This window comes from Manis javanica, chromosome 17 (genome assembly GCF_040802235.1).
Source record: "Manis javanica isolate MJ-LG chromosome 17, MJ_LKY, whole genome shotgun sequence".
NCBI classification, from domain to species: Eukaryota; Metazoa; Chordata; class Mammalia; order Pholidota; family Manidae; genus Manis; species Manis javanica.
Genome location: NC_133172.1, coordinates 48,682,084 through 48,707,695, shown reverse-complemented (window position 1 = coordinate 48,707,695; position 25,612 = coordinate 48,682,084). Strand labels below are relative to the sequence as shown.

The window sequence follows — 25,612 nt, the reverse complement described above, 5'->3', positions numbered from 1 at the left end:
CTTACTGAGGATTCCACTGCCTGGGACGGAGAAAGAGGTGTGATCACAAGGAGATAGAACTGGCTGGATCTGGACTGAAGGGGAGAGAGAAGCCTGGAGTCACAGACAGAAGTCCTTACCAGGCCCCAGCACTGGGCCATCAGCTCTGAGCCACGCACGCTGGCCTTGCTCTTTTGCGCCACCTCAAGGCCTCATTCTGCCGTTCCCCGGTTTAGAATGCCCTTCCTTAGTCTGACCCCTCACTCTCTCAGATCTTTGCTCAGATGTCCCTCCTTCAGTGAGGCCTCCTCAGACACCCCCACAGCTTTCCAGCCAATTCCTCGCTCAGATTCATTTTTCCTAAACTTTTTCCACCACCCAACACCCTAAATGTTTTATACATTTCTCATGTTTATTTCCCATTTTCACTAACTCACTATTATTCAAACTCCTCACGAGAGGAGATTTGTATGCGTCTGGTGCTCCGCTGTGTCCCTAGTCCTACACAGTGCTTGGCACGTCAATCTCCCCATTAATATTTATTGAACAAATGAACGAACACATGAATGGAAGACAGACAAGTGGATGGATAGAACAGGTGGTGAGATTTGCTGAGATGGGCACCTGGAAGCAAGGCTGGGGACAGAGGGCTGGTTTTGTGGAAGTACAGTGGGTGGGTGGGTGGCTGGGGGACAGCCAGGTGGGCAGCCTGGGGTCTGGTGCACCAGGCCAGAACCCACCGGCCTCTTGAAGGGCCATGTGGATGGTGTAGCCCGTTTCTCCTCTGTGGCCTTCTCCAGGCTGTCCCCACAGAGCCAGGGTCTGAAGCGGCCCCAGGGCAGACAGAGGGAGAACCTGCTGCTCCTGTTCTCTGGGTTCTCCCAGCCTGCCTGGGCCTCTGCCAACAGGGCCCCACCCAGCCAGTCCCTGGCATCCCAATTACTGTCCTTCTATGGCCCTGTTAGGTGCCCTCAGCCTCAAGGCTAGGCCAGAAGAGCCAGGGGTGGTTCCTCGTAGTCCCCACCACCACCCTGGTGTGATGCCAGAGCGCTCAGTTTCACCGCAGCCACCTGACTCAACACCCAAACACCTCCTTTGTCATATTCCTGCCCCCAAGTATCTGCATGGGAGGCCCCTCCCTGACCACCTTGGCATATGGCAAACCCCTCTCGGCCAACAAGAGCCACCACCTCCTTCCCCCTTCCTGCTCACACGCCACCCAACACCCCAGCCCGGCTGCCCCTTGCAGAAGCTTCACCAGCTGCTCTAGCTCACACCTGGATTCTTATCCAACCTGGATTCTCAACGCGCCCAATGTCTGACTGACTTGGATCTCAGCATATTCCAAGGCTCCTGGACCCGCCTCCAAACTCCTCAGGACAGGAGAGACCTGCCGTTCCCCGGTTTAGAATGCCCTTCCCCACTGACAGAGCACACAGCAGGCTAGGCGCTCACTGTACCGAGGGGGGACTCCGTCAGCTTCTGTGCTATTAGGAACACCTTCCTCAGGTTAAAGAGAACCAGGGGGAAGTGCCATGGACTGCCATGCAAAATTTTCCAGGGCTTTTTATACAGGAGGGGCAGCAAGTGGTTACATTTTGCAGAATAATTCACATGTCCATTTATGGAAAACTCATTTTAAAAAGCCCCGCAAATATGGGCACGCATGTCCTGTGAGTGCTTAGAAGATTTCTGGGAGGATACACACCCAACTGTGAACATGGGCCACCTGAGAGGCAGATGGCATTTGCATTTTCTATTAGAGCTCATTATTCAGGTTTTCCAAGTAGAACTGGTTTAAGCTTTATAATGGGGAATTTCAAACATATCCCAAATTAGAGAATGGATAAGGAGAGTCCCCACCCGACCCCGTATCCAGCACACAGCACCAGCAATGCCCACCTTCTGCTGGCTTATTTCACCTACCCACCCTCCCACCTCCCAGATACCTATCTTCCCACCTGTAAATACATCAGTGTGAATCTCTCATGGATCAAGACCCTTCACCCCCCTCCTTTTTAAACATAATCCTGATCCATTACTACTATTATGAAAATATTTAAAATAAAATACTTTCCCTCCAATCCTGCTTGGTAGGGAGACAAGGCGAGCTGGCTCACCCTCCAGCGCCCCCCAAAACCCCAGTCACCAAATGATTAGGAAAGTTTTCAGAAGTTTAGGTAAGAAAAAAATAGTAATAATTAAAAGGTGTGCCTATGAAGCACTGAAATGGTGGTGGCTTGCAAACTGTCTCTTGCTATACTTCGTCATTCAGATTTACAGTGGAGCCCAAGGGGGCCAGTAACAACCCTTTTATTCTGGGTTTTCAAAGGAGCAGGCAGGATCTTCATACACCCAAAGAGCTAAAAACTTGTGAAGGCTGTGGGAGGGGTAGACCTGGAGGGTCTCATCTAGACACACGTGATCTGGAATGCGGATATTTTACAAAACGGAGCTGCTGAGCACAGGGGAGGGGTAGGTAAAAGCAGGCCAGGCTGGGAAACACCCCTTTTCTACCCCAGCCCTGCTAGCTGTGTGACCCTGGGTTGGCCAATAAACTCCAGAAGCTTATGTTCTATTAGCTGAAAATGGAACCATCACGTACCTTCCTCAGAGGTTGGTGCAGGGATTAAAAAACAAGATCCCACACAAACAGCTGAGTACTCAATGCACAGGTGCAATGAACATTATGGTTACTGTTTAACAGCAATATTTTATTATTCTAATTCTGACACCTACCAGCAGTGTAACTCTGGTCCAGTCACCTAACCTCATTGAACTAGCCAATTCATGTACAGACGAAGAAACTAAGTGACCTTCAAGGCCCCTCCTAGTTCTACCCCAAGGAACGGATTTTTAAAAACAAACTATTCATTTATAATACTGAACAATTCTGAATCTTCCTCTAGAGAGGGTCTGTGGGTGCTACAGAGCTAGAGACCTTGGAATTTACCATCTGGAAAGAGGTCTGCAGCAGCAAGGGGTTGAGGTGGAGCAGGCAAGATTGCTTTTATGTGCCCACGGGCGTCTCAGGGGACGCAGTGGGAAAGGAGCTGCCAGCATTCAGAACATGCATTTCCACTGCTTCAAACTAATCTCAGAAGTCTGACCCTAGTTTCTCCCGTGGCATTTTCTGCCCCATTTCCTTTCAGTTCATTCTCCATGGGGCCACATGGAGACTACCCTTTGCAAGTATTTAAAAGAAGATGAATGGGTTCTCAGCTTTCTCAAAAGGCCAGCAGCAAAGGCTGAGAGAGTCAGTCATCCGTAAAACTCCCCACTCAGGGAGGCTTAAGGATCCTGTGGCACAGGGAAAGAACAGTGTTACTTCACCACTGAACGGGCACAGCGAGAAGCAGGGCAGGGACTCCTGCAAGAATAAACTCATCAGTTCTGGTGAGTGAAGCTGCCCAGTTTGGTAAGAGGTGCTTGACCCTATTTCATGCACCATCAGGAAATCCTGAAAACCCAGCACCTCTCCAATGATCAGGGCTGGCTACACGAAGAATCTGCCCCCTGTGATCTGAAACCACCCCAGAGGCCAGAGAGAACCTCCATGCTGCAGGCGCTCCTGCTCACAGCATTGAAAATGCTCTTGACACCACCTTTAATAGTGAAAGACGGCAACAGCCAGTATCTACCAACAGGGGACTGGCTGTATAAGAGAATACTATCCACCAGCTAAAAACAAGGACAATCTCCAACAAGGTGTAGAACAGTGTATATAATATGCTGCCTTTTGTGTTAAGGGGTGGGAGAGGGGACTAAGTATCTACACATACCTAATTGAAGAGATACGAAAAAAATACATAAAATAGTAACAGTGGTTATGAAAGGGAGCTCTGTAATTGGGGAGTTTGCAGAAAAGTACCAGCCAGGTGTAGGTATATAGATGGTAGCACTAGCCTTGGGGTTAGCAGACCAGGGCTTAAATCCCTGCCTGCCATTTCCCAGCTTCTGTGGTCTTGGGCTTCCTCATCCTTAATCCTTCTCTCTGGGTCCTTCCCTGTTTACACATTGTTTTCACCCCCTTGACACAAACCTAAGGCAGAAATGTCAATAGCAACTCATTATTTAGAAGTGTTTGCTGTATGCCAGGTACTGAAAGCACCTTTCCTACATCACAACTCACTGAATCCTCTTCTCACCCCTAAAGTAGAACTATGATTTTATTCCCTTTTTATAGGTGAAGAAACTGAGGTGCAGAAAGGATAAATACCTTGCCCAAGTTCACAGGGCAATTAAGAGTCAAGTCTGGATATGAACCCGGACCACCTGGCTTCTCATACCACCCTCCCTCCATTTATCTTCACTCTCAGAGGGAGGCTCAGCAGGTTCAAAGAGAAATAAATGCTGAAGACTAGAGTCACAACCTTGACATTGAATCTCTGTTGAAACCAGGGGTAAAACTTCACACCTGCTAAGTGCAGTACAGTTTCCTAGGTTGAACAGTCTCCCAGGTATTTAATCCCCAGAGTCTTAAGTACTCCCACGGTTCAGGTGAAAGGATTAGCAGAAAGGAAGAGAAAAGAAAAAGAGAAATAGTAACTAAATTCCAAAGTGCAAAGGAAAATCAACACGATTTACATGGGGGTTTCAAAATCAAAGACTCTAATGACAAGCTCTGAAGCACCCATCTGCAAGCCACAGAAGAGCATTTTTGGATAAAAGCAGGCATGAAAGGGCAAAAGTCACAGGAAGTGCACCCCCAAGTTGTGATTTCTCCCGAAAGTTTACTCATGATCACAAACCCAGGAGTTAGGGTGGTAATGAAATGGGCCACGTGAACTTCACCAAGCAGCGATTGAACCAGTCATTTCTGTAAACCCCACGCCTCTCACTAACAGCCAAGAGATCTGGGGCCAGTATCTCCTGGGACTTCTGAGTAAGAGCAGACAACGAAAGGACCTGTTACTCTGAGAGGGTGAGGTCACAGAGTTGATTCAACCTCGGATACAATAACCTCACCAGGAGAGACCTCTCAAGGGGCTGACTCAGGGCCCAGCCCCGTCTGTCAGTAAGTGCCCAGGTTATTGTCCCACAGCTGACTCAGGGGTGTCATTTGCTATATATAAGGAAGCCACAACTTTTCCCACAAAGAAGTTGATCACCCCGTTCCCTTTCAAACACGCCCACACAACCATGGAGAAGAATTTTCAGGGGACGAGGAATTTTGCAGTCTTTGAAAATCCTCATTCTCACTAGCGGGTCCTGGGACCCCAGTATATATACACCATTCCCACTCCCCCCAAATCTGCCCAGGAAGTCACAATGCCTTTTTAGGACAGTCTCATCCCTCTACTATGAGGTTAAGAAAACTGTACTTAGATCCATATTCCTCTTGGGCAACATGCCAAGGGTTGGGTGGCTTAGAAAGAGCATTAGATCCTGGTTTGAATGTGATACCCTTAAAGAGATGTGGTGACAATTAGCCCTCAGGATTATTCCTCTGGAAAAATTGAAGTAGTCTTTTTTTTTAATTAAAGTGTAGTTGACATACACTATCATACTAGTTTCAGGTGTATAACACAGTGACTCACCATTCATAGGCATTGCAAAGAGATCACCACGATAAATGTAGCTAGCTCCTGTAACCAAAGTTGTTAAAATATTATTAAAGAAAAAATATATATATTATTAAAGATATTCTCTAGGCTATTCATTATGTCCCGTGTCTTATTTCACAGTGAAAGTTTTTACCTTTTAAGAGAATAGTCTTTAAATGACACCAATATGGACTTTAAAAATGTAGAAAGTCCAATTTCCTCAAGACACAGTCCAACTCTGACAGCTGCTGAGCACCTCACTTCTTCAGGTCTTTACACCAATGTCATCCTTCTTACGATCTCTCCCCAGTCCCTCCACCCCAAGGTCCCTCTTGTCACCTTGCCTGTATTTTTCCCTCCCACAGATCACCATCTACCTGTCTGCTCCCATCTTGGATTAGGAGGGAAGCTCCACGAGGGCAGAATTTTGTCTGTTTTGTCCTGTTAGATCCCTAATGCCAAGCACAGGGCTGCTCCCAGGTGCTACATAAATCTGTTCAGTGAACAGATGAACAAATGCCTCTGTCATCCAGAGAGACCACTCTCTTTGAAACCTGCCGAGCAGGACTTATCCGCCCCCTTCACCAGGCTGGTCACAGACCACCAGGTTAGTTGCCTTTTCCTGCTCTCAGAAGCACAGGAGGCCAGCCACTGCTGCATCACACGGCCAGGCTCCCCTGCTTCCTGTCTGTACTATCTCAGCCTCTCAGGGCCCACAGCTGTCACCACTCACTGGAGGTGGTGAGGTTTAAAGGAGAGAGAGAACGTATGGGAGGAGTTCTGGACGCCTAAGTGCTGGTCAATACAACATTGTTTATGACGAGAACAGAAGACGATATGCAAGTAATTTTTCTTTTAGTAAGTATGCCTCAAATATTTCATGGGGTATACTGATACTAAAAAATTAGTCATTATTTATCTGAAATTCAAATGTGATTGGGCGTCCTGTATTTTTACTTGTGAGTTTTGGCAACTCTGCCCATTAGGCAGTTACCTGCCTGAAGGCAGAGTGATACATCTTACATAAAGGCTTATATAGCCTTACAGTACCTTCTCAGTGAATATTTATTGATCAAATAGATTTTGGAGTTATGAGATTTTATGAGCTGATGAAACTGCCTTTATTTGTCTTTGAGCTTTTTTGCATCCCTCAACAAGCTCCTTCCAGGCTTCTGCATACTGCCAAGAACTGGAAGAATGGACATCAGGTCTTACACAATTAATGGCCCTGAAGGATGCTGCAGACACCCAGGAGGAAGGTGTTGGGTGTACCTGGGAGCTGTGCTCAAGGAAGGTGTTACCCAGACAATAGGAAACCAAACAGATGGCCCTGGCGAGCTCAGCTCTCTGTTTAGATTTTGATCTGGTGCTTCCTTACACCAACTAAGTGTGGGGCAGAAATGGCTTGTCAGACCTTTAGACTCTAGACTGCAAGCTGTTCTGTGACAAGACAATTAGGTAAGGTTACACCAGGGTGTGCAGGGCTCAGAGACACTGGGGAGCGCCAAGCAGGGACACAATTCCTGAGACTATTCCCACTTCCTGTGTTCTTTCTATGGCTTCTACTGAGAAAGTTTCATTTTGCTTTAAAACAAAAAGCATCCTGGAACAGCTTTTAAAATCAAAAGCTTTGTGTAGACCTATATATATATATACCCTCTGAAACCTCATTCATTCACTCAATGTATAATTTTGGACTACTTATTATGTGCAGACACTGTTCTAGATGCAATACAGCCCATCAACTATAAGCAAGACAATATTCCCTGGCCTCCTGGAGCTTATATTCTACTGGCAGGGGAGCAGTGGACAGGAGAAATACGTGAAATACAGGGCATGTTAGATGGTGAAAAGTGCTACAGAGGAAAATAAAGCAGAGGAGCTAGGGGAGCACCAGGAGCAGGGGTTACTATCTCAAACAGAGGGTTCACAAAAGTCTTCATTGAGAAGGTGATATTTGAACAAAGACTTGAGGACATAAATGAATGAGGTGTACAGGTATCAGGGAAAAGTATTATAGACAGAGGTAGTAGCCGGTGCAAAGGCCCTGAGGTCGAAGTGTGTCTGGTGTTTAGGTAGTCAGGAAGTGACAGGGGCAAGAGGTGGGGGTAAGGAGAACAACACAAGCAATGGAAGCCTTTCAGTCACAGAAAGGACTCCCATTTTTTATTCTGTGTGTATTAAGAAACCACTGGCAGACTTTGAGTAGGAGCAATGTTTTCTAACTTAATTTTTTCTGAGGTATAATTGAGATATATTAGTTTTGGATGTGCAACACAATGATTCACCATTTGTATTAACCTAAATTTTAAAAGCCGTCACTCTGGCTGTGGGTGGGGAGAAGACTTGTATTGGGGGAGGGGCGGGGGAAACAGGGAGATCAGAAAGGAAGCTGTTGCAACAATCTAGGCAAAGACACGCTAAAACTTCCTTTGGGAAACCTCTTCTGGGAACAGATGTACATCAGTGCATATTAATGCCAAGCCAGGGACACAGGTGTTCTTGGCCTTCAATTTGCCCAGGTACCATAAACCTGAAAGGCTTTCAGCTTGTTACAAGCTCTCCTAATTACAAAGCCTGCTAATTATTATCTAGGCCCTGGCCAATTATCCCACGGCGTCCTGTGCTGGCCACCATTTATGATTTCACTTATGGGGAACAAGTTGAACCTCTCCAGGCAGGCCCCACCAGAGCTCACAGGGATCCCGGCAGGCTCTCCCTCTCCAGGGAGAGCGCCACACCCAGATCTCTCCCACACACCGGGGACGTCCCAGATGGAACAGGAGTTTAAGAGGGCCTCCGACGCACCGCTGGTCTTGAATGCCAGTATCATTGCATTTTCAGGGACCCACAAAGTTGAAAAGGCGGACAGAAAGGAAAAGAAACACTCTGCAGTTAGCATTTATTTGGAAGTGAAAGTCAAAAGGGAAAAAGGCTGAAAATTGCCCATACGCAGAAGACAAAAGAGCCCCTTCAAAAGCAAAAGAGGCTGAATTCCAGCATCACAATGAAAATCAGCAAGAGGCAAAAAGCATAAAGACATGTTTTCCAAAGGGACACAGGGAATTCCCTTCCCTTACAAGGGGACTTGGGTTCCACTGGAGATGCAGAAGTGGGGCAGGGATGACAGCCCCCAGCTTGGCCACCATCTGGCTGGGTGCCCTCAGGCAAGGTGTCCCGCTCTGACCCTGTTTCCTCTTCCGGAGTGGGGGAGAATGACAGTTCCTGCCTTGGGTGACGGTGAGGCTTAACGGAGCTCTCAAGTCTGCGAGGCCCTTTGCTGGACTCCCTCTTAACATTAGGTAGAAATGGTATTTCCAGTTTTATTTGCTGGCCGCATCCAAATAAATACTCTCAGCACAGCCCTTCTATTATTTTTGCTCCAGTTTGTGAGGTCCGGAAAAACCTCTGCATCTTCTGACACACGATTAAGAAAGGAGACCACTGTCCTGTGCAAGTTCACAATTAAAGTGGAGCCTAGTGTTCCTGCAGGCTCCCGACCCCACATTCTCAAAAACCTCTGGGTCCTTCAGAGGTCCAAACTCACCACTTCCCCAACCAAAACTCACTTTCCTCCCTCAGTTTGCTGCTCTTTCTTATCTATTTCCAGGAGGAGTGCAAGGCAACATTCTGGAAGCTGCTGGAATTATTTCTTGGAAACCTTAAAGTCATTCCCCAGATCAAAACTGTTTTGTCTTCAGAGACAGGCTCCCAAATACCACTTGCTTAAAACATCCACTGGCACAGTGGACAACAGGCTGTCTCCACACGCTGGCAGGGGCACAAACTGACACAGTCCTTGTGGAGTGCAGTGCATGCAGCCTGATCCAGCAGGCCAGCCTGTGGAAATTTATCTCCTGGACACACGAGAACACATGCAAGAGGACATGTATACCAGGTTATTCCCTCCAGCACTGTTTCCTAAAAGATAGGGCACAACCCAACGTCTATCAGGGGCAGGTTAAACGGACTATGGCGCATACATACTGTGCGCAACTAACATCAGTCAAACAATGTTCAAGTTCTCTAGAGAGAGACACAAATATATTACCAAGCAAAATGGAAGGGGCAGCAGAGTGCCGCCATATGCTACTCTTTGTATAAAAAACTATTAAATTTACATTTGCATAAAGAAAAAAGATTTTTTGTATTGCCATAAGGAAACCCTGAAACGGATACACAAGAGACCAATAAAATCAGTTACCTGCAAGGAGCTAATTAGTTACCTGGGTCTGGAGAAGAACTGGGTGAAGAGTGGACAGAGGGCTGGAAAGGAATATTCCAGTCTGACATACATATTAAGAAAAAAACTTTTTTTTGTTTTTAATGACTTGCCTACTAAAAGAGTAGAAATGAACACCTGGAGCACTTCAGAAACAAAAGTTAGCACCCTGCAAATTCACTAATCTAGTCTCTAAGTGCAGAGTTCTGGACAGGGTATTTTTTTAAAAGCTCCCCAGGTGAATAGAAAACCACTATTACCTGCAGACTAAGATTCATGACGAACTAGCCTACTGTCGGCCTCCCTGGGGCTCTCTCCTGCAAGCTACCCTGCTTTTAATGCACAGCTCCAACCTGACTCCTGGCCCTGGGCACCCTCAAGCACCCCTTTCCTCTCCCTGGAGAGCCCTTCCCCTTCCCCTTCTTGGCCTGGCTGCCACCCTCTCATTCATCAAGATCTCACAGGTAAAACTGACTGCTCCTTGCATCCTCCTAATGTTTTCCCACCCCGAGACATTCTTGGAAGTCCCACTGGAGAGTCTCTCAAATTTTCTGGATGCTCCCTGCAGGCTGGGTCTGGGTCAGTCAGCACCCCTAGCATGCGTGCACAGTGGGGAGAGGTTTGTGCACTGGCTGCTTCTCTGGTTTCCGTGCCACACACGCACCCATTCCCAGCTTGAGGAGTGGAACCTGATGATGCAGGATGACCCCAAAGCAGTTTCCATATTTTTTTTAAGTCTGAATTTGTTCCCACAGAGCTCTCCTTCACTGGTAGGGCAGAAGGACCAGCCTCGTTCGTCCCTGACCAAAGGTGCCCTTGGATCTTTGGCCTCAGGCGGGACAACCAGATACCCACACCCTGGCTGGCACCAGGTATTTACGCATCAAACATTTGTGACCTAGCTGATGGACTTCCCGGGGCAATGAATTTGGTGGCAGGCGACACATGGGGGAGCTTCCACCCTCAGAGACTAGCTTAGTGTGTTTATGGGAGGACAAATCTGCATTTTTCAAGTACTCCAGGTGACTCGCTGCTCAGCCATGTGAATGAATCCTGTTCTAGGGCTGAGGCAGAGCATTTTGGGCAATGGGGAAAAAGACAGGCATCCAAAGCATATGCAATACCTTTAAAAACCAAGCAGAGGCTGACATCAAGAAGCTTCAAAGCCATCCTGGTTTCTCCGCCCCAGGTGCTTCTTGACCCACTCCTCCCACCCCAATTCTAAACAACAGTCATGAGAACGTCCATAGATAAACCCACTTGGGCCCACCCCAAGCACACTGCACAGTGGCACACAGGAGAACACCACAGAATTTCCTTTCCTAGTGAAGGGCACTTTGGGCTAGTCACTGTTTGCACAGCAGTGTTTGCTTTAAAAACACAGAAGCAGGGAGAGTGAGAAAACTGGTTTGGCTAGTTTGCGGGCTAAGAGGGAACACAGGGCAATCACTGAGCCAAAGGTAAAACACACAGGAGGGTCTCAAACAGAAGGCACCAAATACTTCAGGGGGGTTAGTATTTAGCACTGAGTACCTGCACATCCCCTAGGCTGTGGGTGCTATTATGCCCATTTTTATGGATGGGGAAACTAAGGCTTAGAGAGGAAAGTCCTTGGTGGACATCCCTCAGCTTGCAAGGGGCATTACCCGGATATCAATTTAGGCAGTCTGACTCGAGAACCTTCTAAAAGTTGGGAAGATACCATCAGGGCCTTGGGGGCAGTGGAGGGCTGAAGGTAGTAAGAGGAAGGAAAGGGAGGAGGAAGAGTACAGGGGGAGAGGGGACCTAACGCCCTTCCAACAGTAACAAGCATAAGCTGCGCTATATAAAAGGGAACCTTAAATTAGCAAAAGAGAGACAGATGGAGAGAAACAGAGAGGCCGCTATAGATTTCTTTTTAATTGATGAAAGGTGGAAAACATTTAAAAATGACTAACTGCCCTTCTATCTGCAGATTCGAGTTTGAGGTCTCCCCTCTCTTCCCCCAGCAGCTTTCAGTGTAAAACACTGGAACACCCTATCTCCAGCATACACACGCACACCCCTACCACTGTAGCCCAGATTCTGAAGCCATGACTGGGCGGGCAGCCCTCACAGCATCTCAAAGCTCCAACAGACCCAACTCTTCCTGCCTATCTACAATCAACATCTAGAAATGGCCTAAAACCACAGTTTGAGAGGAAAAAAATAAGCCAAAGTTGTAAATGTCATTCATTCATTCATTCATTCAAAATAATATTTGAGTGTCTACTTTACTCTGTCCCTAAGAAATAAGAACCACCATTGAATAAATGTGTTTCTTTACATCATCCCTCTCACTTGCTCTTGTTCAGCCCATGTCTGCTTTACTCATGACTGTTAACCCCAGGGTCTACCAGCCCAGGGCTAGCACTCAACAGGCCCTCATATTTGTTGACTAGACAAATAAATGAATGTGCTTATTTTGTTCTCACAAGAAACCTATGAGTATTACTGACCTCGCCCCCATTTTACAGGTGTGGAAACTGGGGCTCATCTAAGTGATTTATCCAAGGTCACATAACTAGTAGTTGAAATTCAAACCCAGATCTCTCAGACTTACTCCCAGAACTACCCTGACGAACCATACAGATTTCATTCCCCCTTGAAAGCCTAAAGCCCTGAAAGCAGATGGACACCGAGGCAGAGTGGGAATCCAGAAAAGTCTGGGGTGTGACAGGTGCCTCTCGGGGATTTTAGGGTTTGGCAGCTTCTGGGAGATGCAGAGCTGATTATTCCAGTGTCTGGCTTATCTGGGGCTATGCTTGGAAGGGAATGTGTAACAGACACCCAGGTGAGCATTTCGGAAGAAAAGGCTTACCCAATAAAACCACTGGGAGAGCAACCAGGGCTTTCCATAACCACTGGGCAGGGAGGAAGGGTAGGTCTAGGGGGCCCCACGGGGAAGGTGTGGCAGGCAGCCTTCCTTAAAGGGCTTGCAGGGCCCAGGGCTTTCCACATCTGCTTCTCCTGAGCCACAAAGGTAAGGGCAGCAGGATGACCCATCCCTCTCCTTCCCAGTGAGCTCTGCATCAACCCTTGTCACAGATGTGAGTAATCCCGGAGCTTGAGGGGTGGGGGAGTGGGGACCTGATGATGTAGGTTGAGCCCAAAGCAAGTTTCCGTATTTGTGTGTTTTTTTTTTTAAGCCCAGTTTAATGAGGGGCCCTGCATAGTGTTTCTGCCACCTTTCAGCACATCTCTTAGAAAGAAGGGGAAATGGGTGTATTTAATCCACACAAGTGGGTTCCTGGGAGCCAGGTCCAATCCATCAAGCAAGCCAGAGCTCAAACACCAAACATAAGCCATGTTTACCAATGGCCAGGTGGTGGAGGAAGCAAAGCAAGGAAATCACGCGTTTAAAAGCCTGCCTGATTTTCCCCCCAACCCCCAATCAACTTGAAGCTGAGTCCTAACTGTCTAAGAGCCTGGGTTTCTCAAACCAGTTTGTGCTGAGAAAAAGGAAAATAATCAGAACCTCTAAATAATCAGTTTACAGTTTTTGTTTGTTCAAACCCTATTTGTGACACTCTACGGCCACCAGTGGACAAACACGACAAATTCCTTGTTTTCAAAATCTCAAACAGCAAATTCTCCATGGCACCAACATTTAAACCTGATGTCGCATCCCTTTATTTTCCTGGACTGTGCAGAGAGTGGGGACACCTCCCTAAATCCTGGCTGTCTTTTTAAATCACAAAGCCAGCTCCCTGAAGTCACAGGTGTGATTTTACCAGCGGGCACTACTGTCCTACAGAGATGCCACACACTGCATTGGTAGGAGACCCCCATGGAACAAAAAGGCAAAAAAAGTGAATTGTCTGAAAATCTGCTGAGTGGCAGTGGGTCTACAGACATAAAAGAAACTGGAACCAGCCACAAGCAGCTTGTGGAGGCCATCTCTCCCTCAAGACCACCAGCCACAGGCTCCATCTGCCTCCCACCTGATCGGACCCATCTCCATCACCACCTCTCCCCTCTCAGGGTCCTGCCCATATCAACACCTCTGCTCTCCTGGGCACAGAAGGAGAAGGACATCTACTTCACAATGGACACTAATTCCCCAAACACATTCTTCCCTTGGCTGTTGAGAGAACAGGAGAAAGACCAGCTGTGGATCCCTAAGCAGATCACCAAACTGCTTTATGCTTCAGTTTCCTCATCTGCAAAATAGCATTTACAACAGTGCCCACCCTCATAAAGTCCTTGGAAGATTAAATGAGGTAAAATATGTGAAACGCTTGCCCCAGAGTCTGGTTCAAAAGCAAACAGGTGCTGCTATTAATAATGATATTCATATCATTACTAATCGGTATTATTGGTCAGATACAACAGCTTGGGCCAGGGAATTAAAAACCAGACTGACCCACCCTGGCACTACCAAACGTCTTGATGCAGTAAACCAAGTGACCAGCACTTGTTGGAACGCCTCATACACATATGCTCACACACTCCTGCTTCTCACCCCTGCCCCACTCTTCAAGGTGGGGCCAACTTCACCATCTCCCAGAAGCCAGTCCTCACTTAACACTGATACCCATCAAAACATCCCAGACCACATACACTCTTTGGCACCTAACTGCCCATGTCTCACAGTGCCCTCTGAGTGCGTCCTGGGACATTCTCAGCAACCTGCTGGAACATGAAATCCTGAGGGCAGGGCTGGAGTGTCTCTGTATCTTTCAATGAGGTCCCAGGTTCCCAGCACTGGACAGAGCAGAGACTGACCAAGTCATGGCGGAACCACTGCAAACACCACTTCCTTTCTGACCCAAACGAAAGTTTCACATAACACAGATGGGCCCCAGAAAAGCAAATATGTTTAATCAATCAAGCTACAGTTTCTCTGTTAAAAAAAAAACATGCTGCCCCCCTGTTGAAATAACTTCCAAAGTTCAAAAAATTTTCAGACTGGAGAGTGTGATTGATACAGATTTTTCACATAGCCAAAGACTGGAGGAATACACAGTGAATGTCCTCAGGGGAACTGTGGGTGATTTCTTGTTTTAAAAAATGTTTCTTTTATTGTCATGATTCTCACCACATCAACTAAAATCAAGAGGGAAGAGAACCTCGTTTGGAAGGAAAAAGCACCCGGGAAGCAGTGAAACCAGAGAGAAACCAAGCTTCCCCCGCTCTCACTCCTTCGCAATGGTGGACCGAAACAAAGCAAAGTCTAGAATCCTGATTATCACAGTGATAAGGCTCTGGAGTACATTGTGTGCATTTTCATTCCCTGACTCAGAGCTACCAGGCTTTTTTTAAAAAACATTATTCCTTGGGGGAATAGTACCTGTATCAAAATGTTTTCATCTGTATGAGCAAAAGCCACAGCCTGAGTAACCAAGAGAGGGCTCCTCAGGCATCCCAGAGATGGTGTAGAATGGGGCGTGAGAGTGAGATCCTAGCTCGAATTCCTCCTCTGCTGACCCTGGGCAAGTGGACTCCACCCTCTGAGCCTCCCTTTGCTCATCTGTAAAAGGGGAATTACTGCCCGCCCCTACCCTCTTCCCACACAATCAGGTTTTTGCAGTCTGAAATGACAGACTGTCTCTAAACGGTCAGATCAATAAGACACCCTGAAAGCCTTTAATAAGTGCCAGATCGGTCCCTTCTAACATAATTAACCATACCAGGGACAACCCCCTCAACCACAGAGCTCAATTAAAGTTGAGGTCCCTACATCTGTGTAAATTCCAAAGGAGTGTTAACTTGAGCCACGGAAGAAGGACTTGCCCAGCTTAGCCCAAGGGCGTGGGAACGCGCTTTCTCGGACCCTCTGCACTCCCACCCGACCCGGCTCAGGGACACCGGAGCGCCCTCACCTCTGCCCAGGACTCGGCCCCTCTCCAAGTGTCGCCGGGGCACGGTGAACGTGTATGTCTCCGAGCCAAAGCCGGAACTGCAAGGATCCGGCTCCTGGCAGAGGCGCGACGAGACCTGGAGTAGAAGGAAGGTATGAAACTGGCGTGACTTGGGGGGGCATCCGTCCTGCCCGCACCGAAAACAGCAGCGCAGCCGCTCCCTCGCTCCCGGCGTCGGGACTGTGGGAGGGCCCCACTCCCACCCCCCGGGGCAGGCAGCCACGCCGATCTCATTCCCAAACCTGCGGCCGCCAAGCCCCCGGGAACTCCCGGCAGAGGTCACCTCCTCCGGGCCCGGCCCGGCACCCTTTCTTTCCTGTCTCTATCCCAGTTTCACTGGAGACATCTTTACCTTTCCCAGCTCCACTTTCCTTACAGTGGGAACGCTCCCATCCTAATTTCTCAAACCGAGTTTCTACAATACCTTTTGCCCCCATTTTATTCTGGGGGCGCCCCCACACCCACTTACTACTCTTACCCTTACCCGGCAGGTGCCTTTACTTCTACTGGTTCCCCCTTCCTCCGCTCAGGGATCGTCCCCACTACTCCTGGCTCCCCCTAAACTTGCACCGGGCTCCCCCTTTCCATATCCCGACCCCCACCCTGGCTGCCTACTGCGCGCCCCTGGCCCGACCGCGGCCAACCCGGAGTCCCAGGGCTGCAGGCGCCCCCACCTCGAGGACTTGCGGGAGGGAGAGGGCGACGCCGTGCTCGCTCCTCGCGTGCTCCCACCCTCATGTCCGTGGAGCCCCGAGCGCGGCGCTCCTTCCAGGCCGTTCGGGCCCTCTGGACCCAAACTTTCTTGAAAGAAGAGGAGGCGACAGGAAAGAGGAAGGGACACGGGGCCGAGGCGCGGATGGTGGGGCCGGAAGGCGTCCCCCGCAGTCTGAGACCCGACGTACCTGCAGCAACAGGAGGAGCGCGGAGAGGCCTCGAAACGGAGGGCCCATGGCGGGCGGGCGGGGGTCTGGTCCGGGCAGCCGGCGCTGGGCAGGGCTAGCTTCTGGCAGGACTTCCGCGAACTCGCAGGTGCTCGGCGCCTGCGGACGCCACTGAACTGGACTGCGCTGCGGCCGCCAGGTGAGCCTCGAAGGCACCGCCCCCGGCACCGCTGATTGGCGGACGATGCACCTGCTGGCTGCAGCCAATGAGCGGTGCGGCTCTTCCTCCCTCCGCCCCCTTCGCGGGCGGGGCGGACGTCCCGCCCCTATCCCTTCAGTCTACCTAGCGCTACCGCTCGGCCCCAGTGGGCAGGGGCAGGGTAGGGTAGAGGGCCTCCGTGATTCCAATTCCTGCCAGGTTCTAATCCCAGCTTCGCGGTGACTCACTGACACCTGGGTCAGAAAGGACTTTACCTTTTGCCTAGTTCTGTCTTTTTAAATGCAGGTCTCCTTCAGTTCGTGAGTGTGCAAATCAATTCACTGGGCGGGGCCCACCTTTCCAAGCCTCAATTTTCCACCTTCCAAATGGGATTCATAATCACAAACGCCACCCTATGTTGTCATGGTTACCACACAGTGAGATTGATGTTTCCTGCGCTATAAAAGCTCTATACATATGTGAGGGATAATAATTGTTAACAATAGATGTTGGCATTGAAAGTTACTATGCCAGGCTCTGTACTAAGCATTTGACAATTACCCTCCCACTTATGCTAATCTCTAAACAACCCAAGAGCTGTGTTACTAGTCCCATTTGCTAGACAGGCAACCGAGACATACAAAATTTGAGGCCTGTGGGAAGTGGCCTAGGACTGGAACCCACCCCCTTCTGACTTCAGAGACCTTTCTATTATTAGCTTCACCTCATGTGGCCCCAGATTTCAATTGCAGTTTTCAATTTGTCCTTTAATGTTGACCTGGAAGAGACCCTTTAGAGAGCACCCAAACTGAATCCATAGTTATTTACAAATAGCTCTTTCAATGTTTCATAGAAAGTCAATATCAAGGCCAACACTAGAACTTAAGATTTCCTGATCCCCAGACTGGGGCTCTTAACACCACATCATAGCCACCACTGCCTCTTCTAGAGAATTCTGCCTGCAGTAAAATAATTTTTGATCAAAAAAAGAATAGACATGCAAATATTAGGTCAGACAGCTTCCCTGAATGACTGCCAGGGCACAGCAGCATCTGCATGGTTTGGCTACCCTGACAAGGACACCATCTTTCCCTTTACCCTCCAAGCATGGTCAGACCTACAAAACAGTGGGTGGAATCAGCCACTCACTGGCTGTGTGACCTTGGGCAAGTCGGTATTCTCATCTGCATAAATGGGTTGATAGAAGCCAATTCAAGAACATCACTAAATAGAGTACTTGGCACTTACTTGAGACTGCTCAGTAAATGCTTGGTGTGGAGGTTGTTCTTTGGAAAGGGCCACTCCCTCTCCCCCTTCTTCACGGGGGAAGGCCATATTTAGAATATTTCACCCAGAGCTAAGGGTAAATCTGAGCTCATTGAGGCTATTTTCTCGACCCCAAGAGACAGGCATTGTCTCCAACCAAGACACTGTTTCCAGCCAGCCCTGGCACCCACCCCCAACCTGTCCCTTCACCTCTAGTGGGTGTTCCCACCTGTCCCCAGTTTAGTGGGTTTCTGAGCACACGCCCAGGCTACTTGGATTTCTGCTTCTTGGCTCTCTCTGCATCTTTATTCACTCCAGGAGGCTTAGAGGCAAAAGGCTCCAGTATTTCCTTTCCCACTGGGGCTTCTGCTGGCCTGTGCATTAAACAAGATAATGGAAATACAGAAAGCGGCGTTTCCCCCATGGGGCATCCTTGTCCGTTTATTTTTTTTTCTCCCAGTTACGTAAAAATACATATTTTATGCCATCACTCAGCCCAGGGAGCCTTTAGAGTTTTGCTTTCCTCCACCCAGCAAGCCCTGGCCTTGTAACTCCACGGCAACTCCCATCGACTCTTCCATTGCTCTCTGGTAATTCAATAAAAAGGATTTTAGAAGACAATTAGGGGCAGTGATGACAGGTCTGGCATGATGCTGTCTGTGGACCTGCAGGCAAGTCCTTCAGCAAGCTCCAGGGAGCGGGCGTGAAGGGCTGCCCCTCTCAGGTGTCCAGGGCAAGGAGGGGACAGACGGGTTCCCTGTGGACGGGGGCATTGTGTGACTGTGGTGCTCAGTAAATTGCCTCAGTTTTCCTCTTCCATCAAAAAAGGATGCCTCGTTGTGAGGATCAGACGAGCAGGTGAAGGTGAGCCTTTGCGCTGACGAGATGTGACAGTTATGGCGTTTGATCTCAGGTTCGTGGAGGGTTCAAATTCCCCCCTCTGCCTCTAGCCAGGCAGCATATCACTTGATCGCTTCCAGTCTCAGTTTCTTCATCCATAAAATGGGAAGATGACAGCACGCAGCTCACAAGGTTCCTGTAAGGGCTCCATAAAGTTAGAAATTAACACTCTTGGCTCAATAACATTCCCTTCCCAGTTCTAGGGAAAACTGCGAATACCCAAGGAGCCCCCTGCCCCAGGCTTTCCTCTCCCCACCCTGCCATGAACGTTTCTTAAGCTATCTCTGGCCTCTTAGAAAAACTCACACAGGCTGTTCGGTCATTTCAACTCTCCCAGGGTTGTTTGCATTTTAAAGAGGGCTCTGAGGACTGCTTATTTCAAAGGAATGAAACTTTAGAGCTAGTAAAACTGCCAGGGTTCTTCACCTGGTGCCCATGGATGGACTTCTTGGGGGGCTCCATGACCCCCTGAGATTGCATGCAAACCTGTCAGTGCAGGTGGTAAGGTCCACTGATTTCATTAGCCTCTCAACCAGGGCAAGAAAAATCAGTCTTGGGAGTCAGATCTTTCTCAGAGCCGTCCAATGTGAATGGTAGGATTTCAGGCAGAAAAGAAATGTTGAGAGGCCTTGCCAGTACTACTCCAGGTGGATGACACCCTACAGTTGGTGCTAGCCAGGCATCCATAATTGGGATGACAAACGCCACGTTTCCTTATTGCAGGGTGGGTCTCTGACGGACTTTCCTTTCCTGGGTGTCCTGGCCACTGGCAGCCTGCAGGCTAATGATTAATCCCCCAGGCGGTCCTGTTCCTTTCTTCTCTTGGCAAAGGGTTGAATAATGGTACTGACTGGGAGGGACACCCCTCCCCCAGCCTCTGCAGAGGGGAGCCCAACCCCCAGCAGACTGAAGAAGACTCCCTGGGAAATTGGAATTGCTAGGAATGACTGCCAGTCAGGTTCCCACCAGTGTGGGGAGAGGAGGCTCCATACTAGCTACTCCTGGGGGCTGCTGAACCCCCTTCTGGGCTGGGCTGCTTGCCAGCATGCAGGGGAGGGAACTAGATATCCAGCCTCAGCCTCCGTGTGGTAACTGATAGGGGTGCCGCCCTTTGCAGCTCAGCCACTGGCACTGGCAAAGATGCATTTTTATTTCAAACACCAAGTAAGAAAATGGCATAATGCATACATGTAAAGTATAATGAGACATCATGTATCTATCATCTAACTCCATCCTTTGTTTTTTGCAACTGTTACAATTTTTTAATTTATAAACTTGTTTGATCTTGCCACCCCCTGCAATTAAAAAAAAATAAGACTTTTTTTTAGAGCAGTTTTAGGTTCATAGCAAATTCAAGGGAAAGATACAGAGATTTCCCAAATACCCCCTATCCATCACATGCACAGCCTTCCCCACTATCAACATTCTGTATCAGAGTGGTACATTTGTGACAACTGAAGAACCTACAATGACAAGTCATTATCACCCAAAGTCCATAGTTTTACATTATGGTTCACTCTTGGCGGTATCTGTATTATAGCTTTGGACAAATATGTAATGACATGTATCCACCATTACAGTACCATACAGAATCATTCCAATGCTCTGAGAAATCCTCTATGCTCCACCTGCCCATTCATTCCTCTCTCCTCGCTAACTCATGTCAACTACTGATCCTTTTACCATCACCATAGTTTTGCCTTTTTCAGAATGTCATAGAGTTGTGCAGGTGCCCAGGGCAGGCTACCCCAAAATATGGCACTTAAGCATACTGATTATGTAGAATTAAAGTTACTTAAAATGCAGCCCATCAAGAAGGACCCTCTGACCCTCTTTTGTTCCCCTGAAAGCAGGAAATAAATCTCTCCTGTGAAAAGCACCCTCCCTGTACTGGGAAGCAAAGAGACATCCTCATCATCAGAGACAGGAAATTCAGGGCTAAGAAGGCTATATAAACAAACCTTGTTACTTTTACTAATTTACTGCCCCAGCCCAAACACTGTTTAGAATTTCTGACTAACTGAAGATCCCAAACATAAGTTTTCTTTCTCCTGTCAATTCCTCACAGATTTATGTTTCTTTGTCTAAAATGCATAAAAGCTGCATGCCTTGGTCTGCATTTTGGGGTCTCAGTTTTATTACTGGGCCTCTGTATGAATGTAATTAAACTTTGTTTTTTTCCTCTGTTAAACTGTCTCATGTCAATGTTACTCCTAGACTAGTTAGAAGAACCTTGAAGGGAAGAGGAAAATTCTCGTCCACAACAGATGGACTCATAAGGTACTCCTTTGGGTAAATATCAAGGAGCATAGTTGCATGATTCTATGATAAGAGCATGTTTAGTTTTGTTAAGAAATTGCCAAAGTGACTGTACCATTGTGTATTCCCACCAGCAATGAATGAGAGTTCCTGTTGCTTCATATCCTGACAAGCATTTGGTGGTGTCAGTGTGTTAGATTTTTGGCATTCTAATAGGCGCATACCCCTGCACATTTATTTGTATTTTTTCAGAATATTTTTAAACAAATCCCAGAGAATATCACTTCCCCTGTATTTCAGTCTGTATCTCTGAGAGAGACATTTTTAAAACACGACCATCATCCCATTAAGTAATAATGCCTAATAAAATTTACAGTTCCTTAGTATCATCGATGACTAGGCCACATTTGAAAGAAACGTCTTTTTTACAATGTTTTATATGAATCAAGCTACAAGCAAGAGCCACACTTTACCTTGGGCTATTATGTCCCTTATGTCTCTTTATATATGTAATAGTCCCCCATTCCTTTTTGTTCAGTTTTTTGAGGCATAATTGACTGCACATATTTAAAGTATACAATTTGATGAGTTGTGGTACATGCATATACCGTGAAACCATTAGCACAATCAAGATAATGAATACTTTGTTTCTATTTTGACATAATTCCAGACTTACAGAGTTTTGTTTTGTTTTAAGACACTAAGGTCATTTGTGCTGTTGAATATCCTGTATTTTGTAATTGGTTGAATACATTCTCATGGTGTCACTTAACATGTCCCTCTATCCCATATGCCATGTAAACTGGTGGTACTCAGATTTAGAGGCTGGACTTGATTCAGATTCAATTTGGGGGGCAAAAAATATTTGGTATGTGGCACTGAATACTTCCCATAGCATCATATCAGGAAGCAAGAAATTGTCTAGTGGATGCTATTAGAATAATAAGATTCAGTTGGTGTCACCTGATTCCTCCATTATCCAATTTTCCATCAGCCTTTCACCTTGTGGTTTAAGCACTGTGGGTGATGGCTGTCTTGATCCATTATCTCACTAGGGCAAACAATAAACATTTATTAAACACCCCCATGTGCTGGTTACTCTACTCAACACTGAGGACACAGAAGCAAAATATGGCCCCTTACCTTAAGAAGCTCATTAAGGTAGTGAGGGATACAGACAGGTAAACATTCATCCATTTACTTATTAAGTATTTATTGAATGCTAACCATGAGCCAGGCATTGTGCTAAATGCCAGTAATTACAATATACTGTGTGATAAAAATGATAGCGACCATTTATTGCATACTTATCATACTTTACATGTCTTCTCTCATCAGTCCTCAAACAGCCCTCTGGGTGCTATCACCACATCTATTTTCCAGATTTTTATAGCAGAGGCTCAGAGAGGTAAAGAGACTTGCCCAAGGCTACCCAGTAAAAGAGACAGAATTGTAATTTGAACCCAAGTCCACTCACTGGCCTTAAAAGCTTCTTAATGCCCATACTGTTCTACTAAGGTCAGGACAGGCTTTTATTTCCAGGTGCCATTTGAACTGATAGGAAAGTCTTGCTTTTTCTGGTGGTAAGAGCCGGAGCTGCTGGTTGTTTTCTACCAGGCTGGGGCTTCCAGCGCATCGAGGGCTGGGGTGGGAGTAATGATGAGAGCTGGAACCAGAGGGGCAGGCCTTGAGTTAGGCCATTCCAGCCTCCAACCTGCCTACAAAGCAGAAGGTGTTCTCCCCATTTTCAGGAGGAGAATACTGAGGCTCAGAGAGACGAACAGCCAGGTCATGGCAGAAGTAGGTTTGAGGCTGGTGCTCCAGCTCCAAGACCAGTATGGGAAATGGTTCCCAGCAAGGGTGTTGACACCTCACCACCTGGGGCTGATCCTGCTCTTCCACCAGCTAGTGGTAGACCTTTGAACGAATCGCTTAAGCCCTTTCTGGTCCCCAATTTCCTCAACTATACAAATGGGGGTAATAACAGCACCTACTTCATTGGGTGGTTGAGAGAATGAGGTGGAATAACCCAAATGTGGCAGACAGGAAGTGCTAAATAAACATAAACCCATTATTTTCACATTGTATGATGCTCAGGGGCCTGGGTTTTCCCTGAGCAGAGTCCATAGGCAACAGACGCCTTCCAGCCTACCTCTCGCCCTCTCCTACGCCTGCTGAGCAGTGGGGAGGCTGTTGCCATGGAGTCACACGGCCGGCTGGGTGCCCTCTCCTTGTACAGATACCTTTGTGCCTGGTGTCTCAAGGACAGATAAGGAGCTGCAGAATAGCTGTCCAGGCCCAACAGAGCCTCCTCTCAGAGTGAAGACCCGTCCACGGGGAATGGAGAGGTAAAGCCCTCCTGCTTACCCTCCAGGTCTGAAGTCCAACCCTCCCGGCTCAGTAGCCAATGAAATTACTCCCTGCCAGATTCAGCCTAGCCCTAAGTCCAAGATACTTGAAGACGAAGGAATTTTATTTTTTGTAATTAAAATACTATTTTATTTTCTTAGTTTATACCCTTGAATTCTTAATGTGAAGAACTCAGAGTTTCATTTCCCTTAAAAAAGGAACTTTGGGGCTCACACAGTTTATTTCTGTATCAAATTTCAGGAGCTGTCTAGAACACAGTCCAGGAAACTGATCTTGGGACGTTTGAAGCAAAATCTCTTTCCTTCCCAACATCTGTTCCCTGTCTGTAAAATGACTTATTTTAGTTTCTTAAAATGATCCTTCAGTTTTCTTCTGCCTCTAAAAACTGACTTTAAGCTTCCTGAGACTGGCAGTTGTGTCACTGGCTAGGTTTACATTTCCTTCTTTTAGGGACTAGGAACTCTCAAGTGAGTGATGTTTATAGAAACGTGATGCTGTTTATTGCTTTTCAATTTTTAGACTCAACCTCCAGACAAAAGACAAAAGACTTAAGTATAGTCCCAAAATAAAATGTACATATTATGAATAATATATATCTTAAAAATTGGGAATTGCTTAAGAGGGAAGCTAGGAAGCTTGATAAGGTCACTAAACCTCATGTCCAAACAGATATTTCTCTGGGGACAGAAATTTGAGGGGAAGTGGTGAGTCCACAATTATTCATTATATTATTATGCTTTATCCTATATATGGGATGTATTTATTCTCTTTTTATGTCTAATATTATCCCTTTAAAAGATAAAGAAAAAAGCAATTAAGGGAAAAAAGAAAATTTAAAACATAATGAGTAAGATAAAAGAAACGATACAGCAAAAATAAAAAATCATTTCTCTCTTCCTCCACCAATGCAGACTGGTTCTGACTCTGGTGAGCATTTAACCCCTTTTGGATGTATCGAAAATGGATTAAAGGAGGGGGCTGGAGAGCTGAGACTGAAAAGGACTGAAGTTCTGATGCACACTGTGACAGGGACGAAACTTGAAAACATAATGCTAAGTGAAAGAAGCTAAACACAAAAGCCACACATTATATCATTCCATTTGTTTGAAATTTCCAGAATAGGCATACCCACAGAGACAAAAAATAGATCAGTGGTCGCCTGGGGCTGGCCATGACTGGGGGGGAGGAGGGAAATTGGGAGTTAATGCTCATGGGCATGGGACTTCCTTTAGAGGGGGATGAATTCTAAACTTAGATTGTGTGACAGTTGCACAACCTTGTGATATACTAAAAACCGGCAAACTGAATGCTTTAAATAACCAATGGTTCTATACTATCTTTCTATGTCGACAGACAGTAACTGCACTAGTTGGGGTGAGGATATTAATAATGTGTGCAACTGTTAAACTGCTGTGTTGTATACGTGAAACCAATGTAATATCATATATCAACTCTTTTTCAATAATAAATAAATGGGCTAATTGTATGGTATATGAATTTTATCAGCAAGCCGTTTGTTTTTAAGTGGTAAGGGGAATCTTGCTGAAAGCAGGCTTCATAGAGGGGTGACTCCTGTAGCCCTGTAACACCTACTATTTTTGTTTCACAAATGGAAAAACCTAGAAAACTTTCTTCCATGCATACATAATTTTAATAACAACAATAACAATAACACTCACTGTGTTCCAGGTGCTAGTTCCAGGCACTTTTAATTTTATTAACCCATGGACCTCTATGAGGAAGATACCATCCTATCCTCTCTTGAGGAAACAGAGAGGTGAGGTGATTCTCCACGGCTAGTGAGAGGCAGAGCCATGGCGAACCCACCAGGTGCCAGGCTCTGTGCTCAGCACAGGCAACACCAAAGTCTATCCTGAAGGTCTCCACCATCCATGAAGAATGGCCCAACCAACCCAGGGCTACGGTGACCAGTTATCTCCATTTGCCAGGGACAGAGAGGGTTCCTGGAGCACAGGACATTCAGTGCTGAACTGAGGAAAGTCCTGGGTAAGTCTGGGATGAGTTAGTCACCTTACCACAGTGAGCACCGTTGACTGTCCATGTGTGTGCGTGTGCGCGCGTGTGTACGTACCTACTCATGGTTTTGT

The 25,612-nt window shown here is 47.1% G+C and overlaps 1 protein-coding gene and 1 long non-coding RNA gene across 3 annotated transcripts in view; one reads left to right on the top strand and one right to left on the bottom strand.

Annotated features, from left to right (window-relative positions):
• Positions 1-16,704, bottom strand: part of LOC108404941 (cadherin-1) — a 67,713-nt gene extending 51,009 nt beyond the window's left edge. The window contains exons 1-3 of one of the 2 annotated variants that reach the window (XM_073226661.1): positions 16,532-16,704; positions 15,591-15,705; positions 6-74 (exon numbers count right to left, since the gene is read on the bottom strand). In XM_073226661.1, the coding sequence (XP_073082762.1) occupies positions 6-74; positions 15,591-15,705; positions 16,532-16,579 (232 nt within the window). In that variant the 5' untranslated portion in view covers positions 16,580-16,704. The remainder of the gene's footprint in view (positions 1-5; positions 75-15,590; positions 15,706-16,531) is intronic. The other variant, XM_037025356.2, reaches the window with a different exon arrangement.
• A 1,696-nt stretch (positions 16,705-18,400) lies between these two features.
• LOC118973723 (uncharacterized) lies at positions 18,401-25,073 on the top strand. Its single transcript, XR_005063241.2, has 3 exons — positions 18,401-18,888; positions 21,093-21,155; positions 24,416-25,073. It is a non-coding gene; the product is annotated as an uncharacterized lncRNA (long non-coding RNA).
• Positions 25,074-25,612: the final 539 nt, after the last annotated feature.